The 17676-nt window shown below is 35.3% G+C and overlaps 1 protein-coding gene across 1 annotated transcript in view; it reads left to right on the top strand.

Annotated features, from left to right (window-relative positions):
* Positions 1-15995, top strand: part of FRRS1L (ferric chelate reductase 1 like) — a 41438-nt gene extending 25443 nt beyond the window's left edge. Inside the window, exon 5 of the mRNA XM_074196767.1 lies at positions 1252-15995. Within this exon, the coding sequence (XP_074052868.1) occupies positions 1252-1424 (173 nt within the window). The 3' untranslated portion in view covers positions 1425-15995. The remainder of the gene's footprint in view (positions 1-1251) is intronic.
* Positions 15996-17676: the final 1681 nt, after the last annotated feature.

Genomic DNA, 17676 nt, shown 5'->3' with positions numbered 1-17676 from the left:
TGGAGATAGCAGTCCAACTAGGAGGATGTTATCATCAAGTATGCAATACACCAAATATCCATGGCAAAAAAAAACCCAAACTTAAAAAACCATATAAAAATTTATGAGATAGTGCTGGCTGTATACTTCTCAGCCACTTTCCCCATTTGAGTCCCTTGGAAAGGGTGGACAGCAACTTGTTAAAGATATAATACATCCAACCTATCTTCTCATTATTTCCTGTCCTCTTGCCACACACCCCTCAAAAAAAAAAACTATTATCGCCTAAAGGTTTTCTTCTTTTCCTCAATCTTTATGTCATGGACAAATGCTTCACTGGGGATGTTGGTGCTTCTATTTCATTAACCCTAGCGGATTCCCTAAGAAAGTAGGGGAAAGGGAAAGTCGGCACAAGGAACCTCCAATATCTAATTCCAGAAAAGTTAGGGTTCTTATGTCTGACCTATCAATATTAAGAGAATGATTATACAAGAGAGGTCGAAACATCTATAGATGCCAGAGCTGAGAATTTCTACCTTTTTAAAATTATCTTTGGGAGAGAGTTGTTAATATTCTTGAAAGCGATAACTTCTTAACAACCTTTTGGATCAGTTCTATGATAAGCCTAAGTAGACAGACCACATAGCCACTTTCCTACTCTCTAAAAAAGTTCTGTTAGTTAGGCTTTTATGCAGTGATTCATTTATGGCTACAAAATAAAACTCCACTCTGGGAACTCCATGAAAAATACAGTGATGGAAGTGTAAACAGTACAAAATACTAAGAATTAGAAAACAGAGAATGTCACTACCATGCACTAACATGCATAGTCAGTATATTATATAGATTTTGACCTTTGAGATCTGGTTGTCCAGTCTTTTGTGTTCTGAGGGACCACGTATGGTGTCAGTAAGTTTAAATTACTTGAACTGGTAGAGCTCAGCTATACAAGGTAAGTGAATATTTTACCCTGTTGACCATATCAGTGAGAGACCAGTAGATTTTTGTCCATAGAAAATGCCTGAAAGGGGGAAGAGTGTCAGAGAGTAATGAGAAACCAGCCTGGTTTGTTTGTTTTTTTCATTTAAGAAGCATCCAGGAGAAATGTCATTTAATTTCAGTAATAACTCCACTTTTTTATTATCCAGTCATGAATGTGAATGTAATCCAAGCTGCTGATGCTTATTAACTGGGCACTGAAGATTTAAAGATTCCTTGGCTATACAGGTATTTTGTTAAATTTTTATTTTTTCTAATCTTTTTCTTTTAAAGGAGCTATAACTCGGCATGACATAGATTCACCACCTACATCAGAACGCGTTGTCAGTATTTACAAGTATGAAGACATTTTTATGCCATCAGCTGCCTATCAAACCTTCTCCTCTCCCTTCTGCTTGCTTCTTATTGTCGCACTGACCTTTTACTTATTGATGGGAACCCCATAATCACAGCAGCAAAGCTGAAAGAACATCTTGTGGATTAATTGGAAATTCTTCATTGTGGTGTGTTTTCTAGTAGAATTCAATATAATTGTTTCCTTTTAAAAAAATCATTTTTAGCAACTAAACTTGTCAGGATAGTTATCTAGCTTATCTTCTGAGTAGAAGAGGTTTGTGGAAATAATAATACCTTACATTTATATAGCATTTCTTTCTCATCAAAAAACTTTCATATACATTATCTCATTTGTTCCTCACTACAGTCTTGGGAGATTGCTCTATAGCAAGGATTTTGTCACCATTTTACAAATGAGAAAACTGAGACCCAGAGAAATTGAGTAAGTTTCTCATAAACATGTAGTTAATTCATGAAAGAATCAGGATTTGCAAAAAGGTCTTTGAACTACTTTTTTTATTGGTTCCACAAAAATTGTTTAAGAATCATCAGAAAATATACAAAAATTGCTGTGAAGTCAATAGACCATTAAACCAAGGTTGACCTTTTAATTAAAAAAAAAAAGACTTCCAAAAGTCAGTGGAGAACAAGTGCTTTCATAATAATGATCAAAGGGAAAAAAGGATATTTACAATGTGATATTATGGCTCCCAAACTGCTTCTGAAAATAGGCTACTCTCCTAAAATGAGTCTTTGAAAGGGAAAAAAAGTTGATAAAACCGAATTGAAATTTTTTTTGCAAGCTTCCCATATTGAAAATTACTCAAAGAATTTTACATTTCTTTTTATTCAAATACAATTGTTTATCACTTTAATTGGCATTCTCTTACTGAGATCCTATATTTGTGGGGGAAATATGGCTAATATTAAAATCAGAATAGGATATTATTTCTTTTCCAGTTCCCTTTCTCAATGTCAAAAAGCAAAATGCTTTATGTCTGTTCCTTGGGGAGGCAGTAGAAAAATGAAATTATATTATGGGTGAATAATAGTAATTTTCTAAGTTTTGAATTTTTAGGATCATATAATTATTTTAAGAAATTAGAATATTTATTTATAATTATCTTTAAATTGACAAAAATAGTAATTTGGTCTAAATGACTCCATTGTCAAGGTCAAAACTCATTTCAAGGGTGCCTAATAGATTGAAGTTACTTAAGTATGAAACAAATCATGATAATGGTATTTCAAGATCCATTCAAGAATAATTCACAATTATAGCTTGGAAACAGTGTTACATGAGATAAAGTGTTTATTTTAGATTTTTATCAGAAAGAAGAAAAACTAATGGTGAAAAAATATACCAAGAATTATTTCTATTAATTGCTTTGAAAATATATACTTGTGTAGTAGACAGTCAATATAATAATAATAATAATAATAACAATACTGCTTTGACCTTATTTTATCTGTGAATGAGAAATCTGTGGTTTTGTCAGCCTGGAATTTTCCTTCCAGGAATTCCCCCCAACAACATGTGTCATAGACTATAGACATCTGTAGGCATGAGATAAATCCTACGGAGTTGCCCAAGATACATAGAGTTTAAATTATTTATCCAGTCAAACAGCTGACAAGTATCAGAGGAAGGTTTGAAACCAGGTCTCCCTGACTCCCAACCTATCATTTCTACATTATCTGAAGATAAACATATATATTAATATCCCTAAGCATTTCCTATAATCTGTTCTCATTCAGTTCCTATTTTAAGGAAAGATCTTTGTACAGATAATTTTCATTGTGGTAATCACACTTCATATCAATTAAGATGCAATTTATTGTCTTGACCAAAGCAATTTTGCAGCAGTCTTGGAATTTATGATATTGGCTAGTTCTTGCTGTGATGAGGGCTCTACACTTCTTCTGATAACTAAATTTCTTTAGACTAGTCCAAGAGGAATTCCCATTATTACTCAAATTCTCAGTAATAGGTCATAATATGAGACTACATTTGGCTCCCTATGCCCTTTACAAAAATGCAAAATGGTCTGCAGTAGGGTGGAATAATGAGCAAATTCTAGAACTTTCCTCCCATTTACATTTCAAAGCAATAAGCTAATTGTTTCACTGACAACTTCTAATTTGCTTCCCTAAACTTCTGTTTAGGGTTAGGATGTCACAAATATGTTTTCATTTCATAGCTGTAAGCCTATCTTAGCCAAAGTTTCACATACTCAAAATCTGTAATCAATCTACAAAGTCATTATTTAAATAAGCCAATAGTTAACTCTTGATCTTAAAGCATCAGCAGAAAGACTATTTAAATTATTTTTCCTACTTTGGATTTTAATTCGTATTTGTCAGGATTCTTCAATGACATGAATTCACAACCTAGAGATGTCAATAACATCTCCTAAATTGGAAGATTCACTGAAGTAACTACATACATATATTTCATCCCATTAAATAACCAATTAAATAAATACTAAATAAAAAACTCAACTTCCAACAAATGTGAAAAGGCACACAATATATCTTCATATATTTAAAAGACCTTAAATGACTTAAAGGCCCACTAAGTAGAATCTTCAGTTAGTAGTTTTGGTTTATTGATTTTTTTTAATCTAGCAATTTAGGGAAAAAGTTGAAAATGGAAGAAAATGAACTCATATCAGTAACTTTAAACCAACTTCCAGATTGTTTCCCAAAATGAACTTTGATTCAAACCATTTTCTTATAACATTTAAAACTATTAAACCTATTAAAACTAAGTACTATTCCCTTGGGGTCCATCAAAAAAAGAATAAATCATATGTAATATATTCTACTTACATAAGGCAAGGAAGGAGATTAATACATCTTAGAAAGATTTTCAATAACTATTGAAACAAATAAAGTTATCATAAAATTCACTTAACTAAAACATCTATTCTCAGAGCCTTTTAGTTAAATGAAGGTTTTCTTTGTTTCTGTTCAGACTTAGAACTTCATTGGCAGAGGGAGCTACCAGGGGGCAATTGCTCTACAATTTTTGCCCAGGGACCCACAGCTAGTATGTATGAATCAGATACAGGATATTAATCAAGTTATTTCTGACTCTGAGTTTAGCTCTAGGACATCTACATCACCTTGACTTTCTTAATTTATTGTTTCATTTCAGAGCACCTAAAGCATACCTAGGATAAAGATCAAACTTAGATTGATAGCTATAAATAGAGAATGATAATTATCAATATATTCATTAACTTCCTATTTTATTTTGAAAAACAATTATTTGTTTGCTTAAGCAAAATCCTTTCCTTTCAAGTCAATTTGTGTCTCTACCAGGAAGAGTATATGTATTCACCTACAAAGTTATCACTCACTCCTTTTGGGATAAACAGTTATACCAAAAAAAAAAAAAAAAATCAGTCATCCTAAAATTTTGTCAAGCTAAAAATAACTGTCTTCTCCAACAACTGGACCTTCTGATTCATTGTAAATATGATTCTCTTTCTCTCTCTCTCTCTCTTGTCTAGGATACCATTTGAATCTATGCATATACTGCAAGATTATAAAGCTCACACTTTTTTAAATTGTCCCCCCATTCTACCTTTTCAGCTTGTACTGAGGGGAAATAATTTATTCTTCCCTAGGGGCTGTGATCTTCCCTCTTATTTTCTTTCTGTGCATATAATTACTCATGCAAGTAGTTCATATTTGTAGCTATCACTTTAATTACATAAAAACTAAATGAATAACCAGAAAACAGTTCATCTGAAATCTTATAACTTGGACTGTATATGATAGGAAATAAAATTGACCTTTTTTTTGGACTGGTAAACATAAGGCAGCGTATGAAGTCAGTAGCAGTGAAAAAGAAAACAAAAGTATTAGGGGTTAAGTGTGTTCATCTCACTATCCCTCTATAATCTGCTGAGTCTAATCTCTATTCCCTTTCCATCTTTCTAGAAACGAATTCTAGAGGAAATGATCTCATTAGCTTTGCATAATATTTCTCCTCTAGGGCTACTCTGTTGTCTTTTCCTTTCCTGAAGTCTACTCAAGGGCAAAGGAAAGACCATAAAACTTCAGGACCTCTGTATAGTTTTCATGGCTTGCTGACAAAAAAAAAAAAACCCGTGGGCATGGCAAATCTAGATTGTATTCCCCAGGGCCAGAAATTTTGTAACTTCTTTTAAAATCACTTGAAGTACACTTGACCTCTGCAAATATATGTCACAAGCATCAGAATAAATATCAGCATTTAAAATAACAAGGATAATTATCCCAGGATGTTGGATAATCATTCAATGATACTATTACCTAAGTTTTCATCAGCATCACATTCAGTAGCCATACAACAATGCAAAGCAGTTTCAATGATTCAACTTCCTAATTATATTCAGGACACATTATATGAACATATCTTGGTAGTATATGAATATTCATAGTATACAAGCAAATATGCATAAATAGGGAAAAAGCTAGAAATAACAATGTAGATAGACCCTGTATAGTAAAAAAATGCATGAACTTTAGCATATATACAAATAGGCAGAAAGCCAGTACCTAATCAACAAATTTGCTATGCTTCATGTATAATACTAGCATGTAAACCATAGAATAATAAAACAGAAGCATAACTCAAAATATACAATAATCATATGTACATAAGTAAACAAAAATCTTTAAAAGCAAGGTATTCATTACATGAGCAAACTGAGTATTGTTGTCTGGCTAAATATATAATCATTTGTCCAGTTTCACTAATAACATCACAAACAGTTTGCTCTTTTATCCTGCTATTATTTCTGGCCCTGTATCTGAGATGGTTAATGGTTAATGGTAATCATCATCATCATTACCATCAGATCTATAGGTCTGTATTACTATTCTGAATGTTTTTAGGGTCTAGTTTGAGTGTCAGCATTTCTAGGTTCCATGAATTATCTCTAGACCTTAGAAGTCTCTATAGAGGAAGTTCCAAGGAGAAAAGGTGCTAGAAATTGCTGTTACAATATATAATGTCTCCTTTACTGGAAACATCATTTCATTCTGATCCAATTCAGACCATTTTTGAGCAATTGATAAACAGTTTTTTCTGACTGAGAGTACGCTGAGGTAAGCAGCTATTATTTCTATTTTCCTATTCATCAGTGAATCCAACTAAATTTTCTATGAATACTTATTTCTGGCAGGCCCCAGTCACTCTCTGGGATGATTCTGTAAATAGTCAAGCTATCCAATTTCTCAACAATTTGATATAGCATAACTTTCTATCAGTTTATCAACTGTGTGTCACCTGAACACCAAGGTTTCTTAGAAAGATTCTTGAACAAACTTGGCCCTATCATTCGTTTCTATCAGCTCTTACAAGCTGAAATCATATCTAGTTTATAGATTTCCTTCTTCTTCTCAACTGATAACTGTGTTCATGAGTGACTGCATTTCCTCCCTCTTCTGAGACTACAATGCACAAATCAATATGTAGATGTGACTACTACTCAAACATCAGCAAGTACAGTTTAAGGATTGTAGGCTTATTCCTACTGGTGGACTTGTATATACATATCACAAATACCATATGTTGACCTCACTCCATTTTTTGTTCTGGTTTCAATGTTCTAACAAGTTCAGCAATGTACAATTGAAACACATGGGCTATGAGTCACTTTGAAAGATGGTAAGGTATATTTAGACTTCTTGATATTTGTGCTAGCACTTCTTTGAGTAACTTGTTCTCAAAGTCTCTGCCTTGGTCAGAATGGATCATGGCTAGGAATTCATTCACTGAGAAATAATTCTCTTTCAACAATTTAGCAACCATGAAAGTTTCTGATTCTTTATTGGAACTGCATATTGCCTTTGCATACTTGGTGAAATGATCAGTCACCACTAAGATATAACTTATGTTCTTGTTCTCTTCTAAAGAGACAGTCAATTAAAATAAGTTCAAAAGGTTTGATTGTACTTATGTTCTTCAAATATGAGGTATAAGTTGGTAGCTTTTCTTTGAACATGATGAACTCATCTCACACCTCTTAGTAATCTGCTACCATCTCAGGCAATATTTCTTTCTTGATCTATATGTCCAAAGTCATCATGATGATAGATATAGAGTGATATGCACTGAATGGCACCATATGCAATTTGGTATCATGTGCAGGATTAATAATAGTCCAATATAATATTCCATTACACAGGACCATTTTTTCCTACTGTTGCAACAGTAAGACAACTTCTAGTAAATGGAACTTAAAGTTACTTTCATGCTTCTCGGCTTCTATCACTTTCACTGTCAGTCTTGTAAAGACAATTAAGCCAAAAAAAAAAAAAGTTCACCGAAACAAGGTTCATATAAGCCACTGACAAACTGCGTGGGAAAAGTTCTAAAGTCTTAGTTATTCATCAACTTGACAACAACCCAGCTATCTGGGAATTACAGTCCTACACTTTCTCCTTAGGTACTGTATCCAGATTAGTCTTCTTTAGCTGTGAGTAAAAGCTGAATTCTTAGTTGGCTAGTGCTGCTACTCATCTATATAATAAGAAGCATTTACTTAGTACTTGTCAAAATTTGTCAGTGTTTTATTGTTTGTCCAAGGTTGGAATTTAGTTCCACATACAGGCTTTGAAAGTTACAACCCACATCAAAGTCAAAAATTCTAATTTATCAATGGCATTGTGTTTCACTGCCATTAAGACTTCTTGCTGGTCGATGTAGTTGGCTCCTAATAACCATCACTTTCTTGGTACAGGACTGTTCCTAAATACTGGCATCTATATTTAGGACAAAATGTTTACTTAGACTTTCATAGGTAACAAAAATGTTCATGAGGCAGTTGAGCCAAGTCTTTAATAGTTTTTCACATATGCTTTTAGAGATCTCCAAATGGCTTCATAGGCTTTAAACCAATTTGACCTTTCTTGCTGTTCTGTTTTTGGTTTTCTTTGATCATAAATGCATGAGCGAGAATATCTGATAGCTTAGCAATAAATAGTAAAATAGTCCTTCACAAATTTTCAATAATAAATACTAAATCCTAGAAATGCCCTCAGGTCTCAAAGGTTCTATGGTATACACCATTCAAGAGCACTTCTTTTTTCTCTGGATCAATGCTCATATTTTATGGAGATACTCTTTGACTTGAATACTTAAGAGAGGCTGTGGAAAGCTAGCATTAATCAATTGACTGCTTCTTTTTGCCATTCCTGTACTTGCATACATCTTTCTCCATGGTTCTTCAGTGAAATCAATAAAGTCCTCTATGTATACCAAGACTCCCAAGTGATATATATCTGAGAATTTTCTCCCTCAGCTATTGGAAAGTGGCAAGTGCCACTGAGATGTCTTGATATCTCAAACTGGTAAAATCCAGCTAAAATTGTTTAAGGTAAAACAAAAACAAAAAAAAATAGCAATGATGTTTTAAAATAACTTAAAATGCTCAAATATATGGGAAAAATTAACACCTGAAAAATAAAAGATAAAAAGGGGAAAATCTTCCAAAAATACATCAAGAAATCCTGAACTAAAATTGTGTTCAAACTATAAAAAACAAAATTGCAGAGTGAAAATTCATCTGCCAATTGCTTCTTCACTAAGCTGCTACTGCCATCTTTTGCCTCCTCTGTTGCTTCTTTGCTTGGCTAGATTAAATTCTGTTCAAAATGAAAAAACAAAATTGCAAGAGAGAGAGTTCCAGTGTTACTTCAGTAGTACTGCACATTCCCACTTTAAGGAGAAAACGAAGGAAAAACAATTTTAGTCCCAGATGTAACTTTGACATTTATTAATTACCAAGAACAATGCCAGAGTGAAAAATCAAGTCACAGAAGTATTCTATGCCATCTATACATGAAGAAATATATTCTCCCACAAACCCTGATGCCAATGGGAAAAGGAATGTTCCCTGGACAACTCATTTTATATTGTTGTATATTAAAACACTTCTCTTGCCCCAGCAATTGACTGTGACTCATAATTCTTCCACTCCAGCTCTGCAGCTGCCTTTTTATTAACTTACAAAGCTGCCATTCGCTGCTTCTTTGCCAATCTGTAGCCACATGTTGGAGCTGCTATCATCTATTACCACTTCTGTGCTGAGCAGGTGTCACAATCTGCTATTGTTTCTGTTAAGCTGCTTTTACCATCTTTTGCAGCTATCCTCCACTGCAGGTTCTCTGTTTAGCTTCTGTCACTTTTTACTATTACTTCTCTACTTAGTTGATGCCACCATCTACTGTTGCTTCTCTGCTAAGCTGCTGCCACCATGTGCTATTGCTTCTCTGCTAAGCCACTGATGCCATCTTCTGCAGCTGTCTTCTTCAACTACTCTGCTTATAAGCTGCCACCACCATCTGCTGCTGCTGCTTCTCTGCTTATCTGCCATCTTCATCTGCTAATGCTTCTCCACTAAGCTGCTATTGTCATCTTCTGCAGCTATCACCTGCTGCTGCTTCTCTACTTAGTTGCTGCCACCATCTAGTATTGCTTCTCTGCTTAGCTTCTTCTGCCACCTTCTGCTGCTTCTCTGCTTAGCTTCTGCCATCTTCTGCTTCTCTGCTTAGCTTCTTCTGCCATCTGCTGCTGCTTCTCTGCTTAGCTTCTGCCACATCTGCTTCTGCTTAGCTGCTTCTGCCATCTGCTGCTGCTTCTCTGCCTAGCTTCTTCTGCCATCTGCTGCTTCTCTGCTTAGCTTCTGCCACGTCTGCTGCTGCTTCTCTGCTTAGCTTGCTTCTGCCATCTGCTTCTGCTTCTCTGCTTAGCTGCTGCCACCATCTTCTGCTGCTTCTCTGCTTAGCTTCTGCCGCCATTCTGCTGCTTCTGCTTAGCTGCCATTGCCATCTGCTTTTGCTTCGCTGCTTAGCTTCTGCCATCTGCTGCTGCTTCTTTGCTTAGCTGCTGCCATCTGCTGCTGCTTCTTTGCTTAGCTTCTGCCTCTGCTGCTGCTTCTCTGCTTAGCTTCTGCCACCATGCTGCTGCTGCTGCTTAGCTGCCACTGCCATCTGCTTTTGCTTTGCTGCTTAGATTCTGCCATTATCTACTGCTAGTTCTCTGTTGAGCTGCTTCTCCTATTGTTTTTCTGCTTAGCTACTATCACCATCTGCTGGTGTTGTCTCTGCTTAGCTGCCATCTGCTATTAACTTCTTCATTAAGCTACCATTGCCATTCATTCTTGCAACTCCACAAAGATGCTGCTGCTTCTGAAGTTGTCATCTACTGCTGTTTCTCTCTTTAGTTGCTGCTGCCATTATCGCTTCTCTGCTTAACTGCCACCACCATCTGCTGCTGCTTCTCTGCCAAACTGTTGATTGGCATCTTCTTGTTCCCATACTCTTAATCTATCAATTCCTACTACTTAACTTCTGAGAACATGTGTTTCTCATTCTCTGCCAAAGTTCTATAGCCACGTGCTAAAGTATCATCCATTGCAGCTCCCTTCCTACAGGGCTACTGCCATCTCCTAGAGCTGTCACCTGCTCTGCTACACTGCCACCACCACCTGCTGAAGCTGTCATCCCCTGCTGCTACTCTTCTGAGCCATTCCTAATAGCTGCTTCTCTCCTGTTCTCATCTGCTAGAGTTGTCATCTGCAGCTGCTATTGTACTGACCTGTTGTTAACATTTTCTGTCTCTATCATTTTTTTTCCTGAGGAAAGAGTATTAGCAACTTTTTGTGAAACTGCATCCAGGCCAACATGCTTGGGAGCTAATCAACTCATTTTCATCACTTTTAAGAGTCATCTTGTACCACTAACACTCAGACAGCTGTCAATAACTTGTTCTTATTTTTTCCCTCTCCACCCAATCTGTCCCTAGGATTGTAAGTGGATTCCTTTCACTTCACATCATGCCTATGACATTGAGCAGCTGGCCCATTCAACTTACTTAAATTTATCCACTCTGTAGAGTTTGAGTTGGAACTGGAAATTTTTATTTTATATTCCTTCCAGTACAATTGTCGCTGACTCCTTTTCACTTCTTACAACCTTCTCTTACTCTTCCCTGAATCACTTTTGCTTCTCTTTCAACTCAAATTCCTCCTGTTCTTCCTCCTGTTCCTTTAGTTCATATGCTAAAGTTCCCTTAGTTCTTCAGCGGTAATCTTTCCCCTCCTTTATCTTGCCTTATTGAAAAGTGGTATCAGCCTCCTTTTCTTTTTAGTCCCAATCTAATTTTTTTATTCCAGTCTCAGCCCCTAGTCTACATCACATCTCACCTAATGTACTCCCAAGAACTCTGAAAAATATTATCCAGTTACCTAGAATCCATAATTTCTCAAGAATCCACATAGTCACTGCCTTTGTCACTACTGCTTCCTTTTTTTCCCTCTTCTCACCACCGTAACTTGGAAATTCCTTTTTTCTTGTACTTCTTATTTCCCCAGAAGCCCCTGCAACCACCGTGTGGGTGTGTGTGTGTGTGTGTGTGTGTGTGTGTGTGTGTGAGATAGATAGAGAGAGAGACAGTGAGAGAGAAAGAGAGAGAGAGAGAGAGAGGGAGAGAACACCCAAGGGAGTATGTGAATGTGAATGCATATATTCTAAGGCTACTCTGCTATTCTCTTGGGAGGGACAAAGTATTGAACTCCCTTGAAACAACTCAGATTCCTTCAGAATAAATTCTTTCTGGGTATGCTTGCTACTTTTACTTTTAACTTTTCATGTCTACTCTCTCAATTTTTGCCAATCAACAGTCACTTCTTCTGTAATTTTGCTTGTTGCTAAGGGGCCTGTCATTCTTTTACAATGTGATGCTTTTCTTCTTCTGTGGAGAGATAACTGAGCCTGCTAGCTTTGTTTATTTAACAATGCATACAGCTCTGAATGACTGTCTAAGGAATGTGATTTTAATGGTAAGAGCTTTGTTTCAGCTACTTCAGGGAATCAGAGACCTTTTTTCCAAGGTCATAGGGGTGGTCCCAATAATTGAAGTTGGTGAAAGTCTGACCTCCAGTTTAGTGGTTTGTTACTCTGCATAAGTACTCTGATAAAAGCCAGAATGGATTTATTATGAGAATCTAATAAGATAGTGTATGCAAAGTGCTTTGCAAATCCTAAAGCATTCTATACATATTAGTTATTATTATTTCAATGGATGTTTGATGTCATTGATGAGGGTTCTTCTTATAACATTAAGGATCAAAATTTATTCATGCTTTCCTGTACATCTTTTGTTCAAATCCTTCCATTCATCCTCCATAGAATGAAATAAAGGAAACAAAGATTCACCATGATTATTCTTGTTTAACAGAAAAGAAAATGAAACTCAGAGAGGTTAAGTTACTTGTCTGTTGTCACACTTCTAGTAAATAGAAGAGCTAGGACTCACAGTTATTCTTTCCACTACATTCAGTGAGTATCTAACAACAAGGTGGGGAAATGTAATGAATATAACAGGAAAGGAATGGGCATTGAATTAATCAAAGATCTATTGTAAAAAAGAAGACATTAGAATAGTGGTTCACTGCTGTTTATTTCCTCTATTCATCTCCCCCCCCTTAAAATATCTCATGGTAATCTCTTCAGGATCCTGTGAGAAATTTTCATTTGGCTTTGATAGAAATGTACTTAGCAAAAATACTAGAGCATTTAAAGAGCTACTTAATGAGAATTGCAAGAGTGAATTTTATTTGAGCAAATGAACTAAGTTACAAATGTTACAATCCTATTCTGTGGACAAATAATTGTATGCCTTTGAATTTGAATGGAATCTCACTTGATTTACTGGAGACCTTGATTTACTGGAGACCTTGTTCTACACAAAACCCCTGAATTATAGGAACCCAGAATTTTGGCATTTACTAGTAATATTATCCTTAGAATCTACAGCCCTAGATACCATGGCTAAACAAATTACTAGCTTGACCCTATCAATTACCCCACTTTATAATTCCTTCTAATTCTTCACCCTGAACAACATTGTAAATTCTAGCTAGGTATAAACCTCAACTAAAAGTTATAATACTTTTTCCAGGGTAATGAGATCATTGCTTTGTATACTGCAGAATGTGATTGAAATGTGAACTATTATTGTTGGAGGTAAATATAATTTTAGGGTGGATAACATTACAGAAGGAAACTAGTTTCAGAGGAAAAGTGATATAAACATCTTTCGTGACTTTATGGCAGATTCCCATATCCTACTTTTATAGCAGGTTTCCATGCGCTACCTCTTTACTAAGTGCTAGTAGCTCTACTAATAAGATGTCCTCCTGTCTAGTGATACCCAAAAGATATCTGACTGGACTACTTCTTCCCTACTCTCACTTCTAGGGAATGGGTAGAACTATAACTATATAAATGCAATTGGCTGGAACACTGCATTTTCCAACTTGGTAATCAAGTCTAGTGGCCCAGAGATTTATTACTTTTGTTAATATGTACTTTAAGACTTCAAACATTGCCCAGAAAAGAAACCATTGGGAATTGGGACCCATATTGTAAACCAATGGGTCCTAACCTTTTGGTGTCATAAACTCCTTAAGTAGCAGGTAAGACCCTATCAACCTTTTCTCAAAATAATATTTTTACATGTATAAAATAAAATATCTAGAATACAGGGGATGTAATTTTAAGAACCCTAGACTAAAAAAAAAAAACCCTCACAAGCTAATTTCATTATTTTTCAGTAAGTAAGTCAAAGGATCTTTGGGAAGAAGAGGGGACATTAAATCCTCACAATAACTGAACATTAAGTGAAAGTCATCTAGAAAGTAAGCCAAGGAAATTAAAAGTTTCCAGCTACAATTGAATTTTAGAATCAGTCTCCTGGAAAGTATCCTCCTGCTATTGCTGCTGCATTCTCTGCCATTCTTCTTTCTTCATCTCCCCTACTCACTCTCTTCGATTCCCTGGATTTCTCTTTAGAGATATTTTAAAATTACCACTGCAATAGAAAAACTCAGTCTTCCCCTTCTGATTTCATTGTAACCTTGTCTTTTCCTGAGCTAGAGAAAACTACAATTCTCAGCATATTTAGCAACTTAACCCCTATTCCATTTTCAGGCCTTGCCTGAATGATTGAAACTAAGTTCCTGAAGCCCAACATTTATTTGGTGTAACACAATTCCAACTTGTAGACAATTAAGCAACCCTTCTTTATTTTCTTTAGGGGGTAATATTGATATACACTTCTAGGACAATGGTCTCTGTCTTTAATGAAATAAAAAGAATAATTTGTTCAAATAGATGTCTTAATAGCTACAAGATATAGATTTATTCTTAAATGTAGAGGATAAGAAAGGAGAATAAGCTACAACAAATGGAAACTTACCTTCAGCTGTTTGAATTTCCTATTCCACATAGATGTTAAAAGCAATGCACTCATACTTGGCCAGAGTATGAGAACTAAGGAGCTCTTTCAGCCTGGGAACAGTAACCATCATCTTCATCAACATTTATTGAAAACCTTCTCAGTATAGGGTGCTAGATTAGAGGCTAGGGAGTCATTGAGCCCTTCTAGATGAGAAGCTCCCCTTCTTGAAGAATCCGACTCAAAAGAACAAAGGACTACAATGTGAGGTAGTGGAATGGCAACTACATTTGGAAGCAAGAGATTTGGGGTCATGCCCAAGTTCTAAGTCACTAACAGAATGACCATGGGCAAATCCTTCCACCATTTTGGGCTTCAATCTCCTCAGCTATAAAATGGGGATGGTAACACTTCTACTACGTATCTCAGAGGGTTTTTGTGGGGAAAGAGCTTTGGAAATGTTTAAAGCTCTTACAGAAATGTGAGTTATTAGTATTAAGAGCCAGCATAGTGAAGTGTAAGAAGGATTAGATTTGAAGTTCAAAGTCCTATTCTGCTATCCTTCTATTTACCTGGCTGACTTTGGACCAGAAGCTTAGCCTCTCTAGACCTCAGCTCCCTCATCTATAAATGAAGGGGTGGACCAGAATTGATCACTAAGGACCCTCCCAGCTTCAGATCCAGGAATGTATTATAAACATCTTGATGAAGGTTATTCACATTCGTAAACCCCATACCTATGGTCCTGGCTCTAAATACAAGGAAGCTGTGTAAAATCTTGGAAAGAACTTCAGACACTGGTTATAACTCTCCCTCCCTTACAATCTAAGTGATGCTCTCTGAGCCTCAGTTTCCTCATTTATCAGTTTGAAATAAAAATACTTTACCTACCTCACAGGGTTGTTGTGAGGGAAGTGTTTTGTAAACTGTGAAGCTGTAGAAACATTTGCCATTGTTATTATGAACTATTTCTATTGTGTTAGGTTTTATTATTTTATCACCAACTGTATTGTTAGAACTTTACTCTTTTATCTCTATCATTTTTATTATGCTTTTAGTAAACCTAGATTACCTTTAGGATTCTTTTTATTATGTCAAACTGGTTTTAGTATTTTAAGACAGCTTTTTAGTGTTTTAAATCTTGCCATTTTGCTCTTAAACCTTTAAGATTGCCTTCTTATACTTTAGTTTTACTGCCCTTAAAGACTATTGTCCTTAAGACTTATGGTCTTAGTTTTTCTGTCCTATAATTGCTATTTATATCTTGAGATTTCCTACAGCGAATGACTTTAGGTTGTTTTAGGCTGTTGTTTACATTAATAGATAGCTTTTGCTTTTAGTCTAGACTTTAATCTGTGATTGTTTTACATATCGGGCTGTTCTGAGTGATCTTCTAAGATGTTATCCTCTCATTCCATCTTACTGCCTTCAGTGTTTTCAAATAAAGGATCATTTCTCAAAACCCATGTATGGAATATTTTTGTTAATTTATACCACTTTTAACAGTAATAAACAAGAAAAAAGGATCAGAAACTCAAAGCTGTGGCTTAAGAGAGGCATGAAAATACGAGTCCAGTTTATAAGGAAAGTATAATGACACAGCTTGGGGATAGGAAGGATGATAATTATAGTTTGAATTTATACCGTATTTTAAGATTTAAAAATAAGCTACAACAAATGGAAACTTACCTTTGGCTGTTTGAATTTCCTATTCCACATAGATGTTAAAAGCAATGCACTCATACTTGTCCAGAGTGAGAACTAAGGAGCTCTTTCAGCCTGGGAACAGTAATCATCATTTTCATCACCATTTGTTGAAAACCTTCTCAGTATAGCCCTTTAACAACTCTCAGAAATACTTGGGGTTACCAAAAAGTAGGAAGGGGGCTCATAGGGTAGATGTGGTGATTATGGTAAGGTAAATTATTATCATTTGAATGAAGGGTAATTCATTGGAGAGAATATGGTACAAAAAGCAGAAGGGAGAAAATAAAGATCTAGTGAGTGCAGGAAAGGAGCAGAAGAAGTTCAGCAATGGTGTCTTGTCCTTGACATTTTTCCCTGCTTAATGATTTCAATGTGTGGGGAGTTATTGGTATTTGGCACCACTCTTTGGTATGCCTCATATAACTGCCATACCCTCTACACAGTAGAATAAATTAAAATAAAATAAAAAAGTTGAAATATCATAACCACCCTAATACAGTTTATTTGAATTCCATCAGCTAAGCTTGCTCCAAGTTCTCATTCATGAGGACATCTCCACACTGACTGAATCACTTGATACCTAAGAGTAAGAAAATCACTGAACACATGACTAATAAGGAAATATGACGATTGTGCATGTGTGTGTGTGTATATATACACACACACACACACACATATATATAAGCTATATCAGATTACCTGCTATCAGGGAAAGGAAGAGGAAAGGAAGGGAGGTAGAAAAATGTAGAACTCAAAAGCTTACAAAACAATGAATGTTAACCATCTTTGCATATAACTAAAAAAATAAAATAAAATAACATTTAAAAAAAGAAAATAATTGATCTATCAAACCACGTTTTCTCTGACCTCACACAACTCAAAGACAACATTTGTGTTCTATGGATTCCTTATAAGGCATACATCAACAAATAGTATTTCACCCATGCTAAAACACTAGTGAAAAATATGACTGCTCTTAGTAATATGATGTAGTAATAAGTCTTTAAGAATTACTGTAATATATTTTTATTGCAAGAAAGAACTGGAAGCAAAGTAGATGCCTCCTGGTTAATGACTAAACAAATTATGATACAAGAATATAACAGAATATTACTTTGCAATAAGAAATTTAAAATATGAAAAATAGTTATACAAATAGAAAAGCATGGGAAAAATATATGAATTGATAACAAAGTGAAATGATCAGCAAAAAATGATATTTACAATAATCAAAACTACAATAACAACTAAACCATTTAAACTCAATGCTAAGAAATTATAAAGCCCATATGTGGTCCAAAATAGAGGATATTCCCCTATACCCCCTACCATTTCTTTGGAGAGGTACACACTATAGGAATGTAACATTGCATATGTCAGATATTTTCCATATATTGGTTAATTTTGCTGAAAGC

This window comes from Macrotis lagotis, chromosome 8 (genome assembly GCF_037893015.1).
Source record: "Macrotis lagotis isolate mMagLag1 chromosome 8, bilby.v1.9.chrom.fasta, whole genome shotgun sequence".
Classification (NCBI taxonomy): Eukaryota; Metazoa; Chordata; class Mammalia; order Peramelemorphia; family Peramelidae; genus Macrotis; species Macrotis lagotis.
Note: the sequence above shows the minus strand (reverse complement) of the source record. Positions and strands in the feature narration are given on the sequence as shown.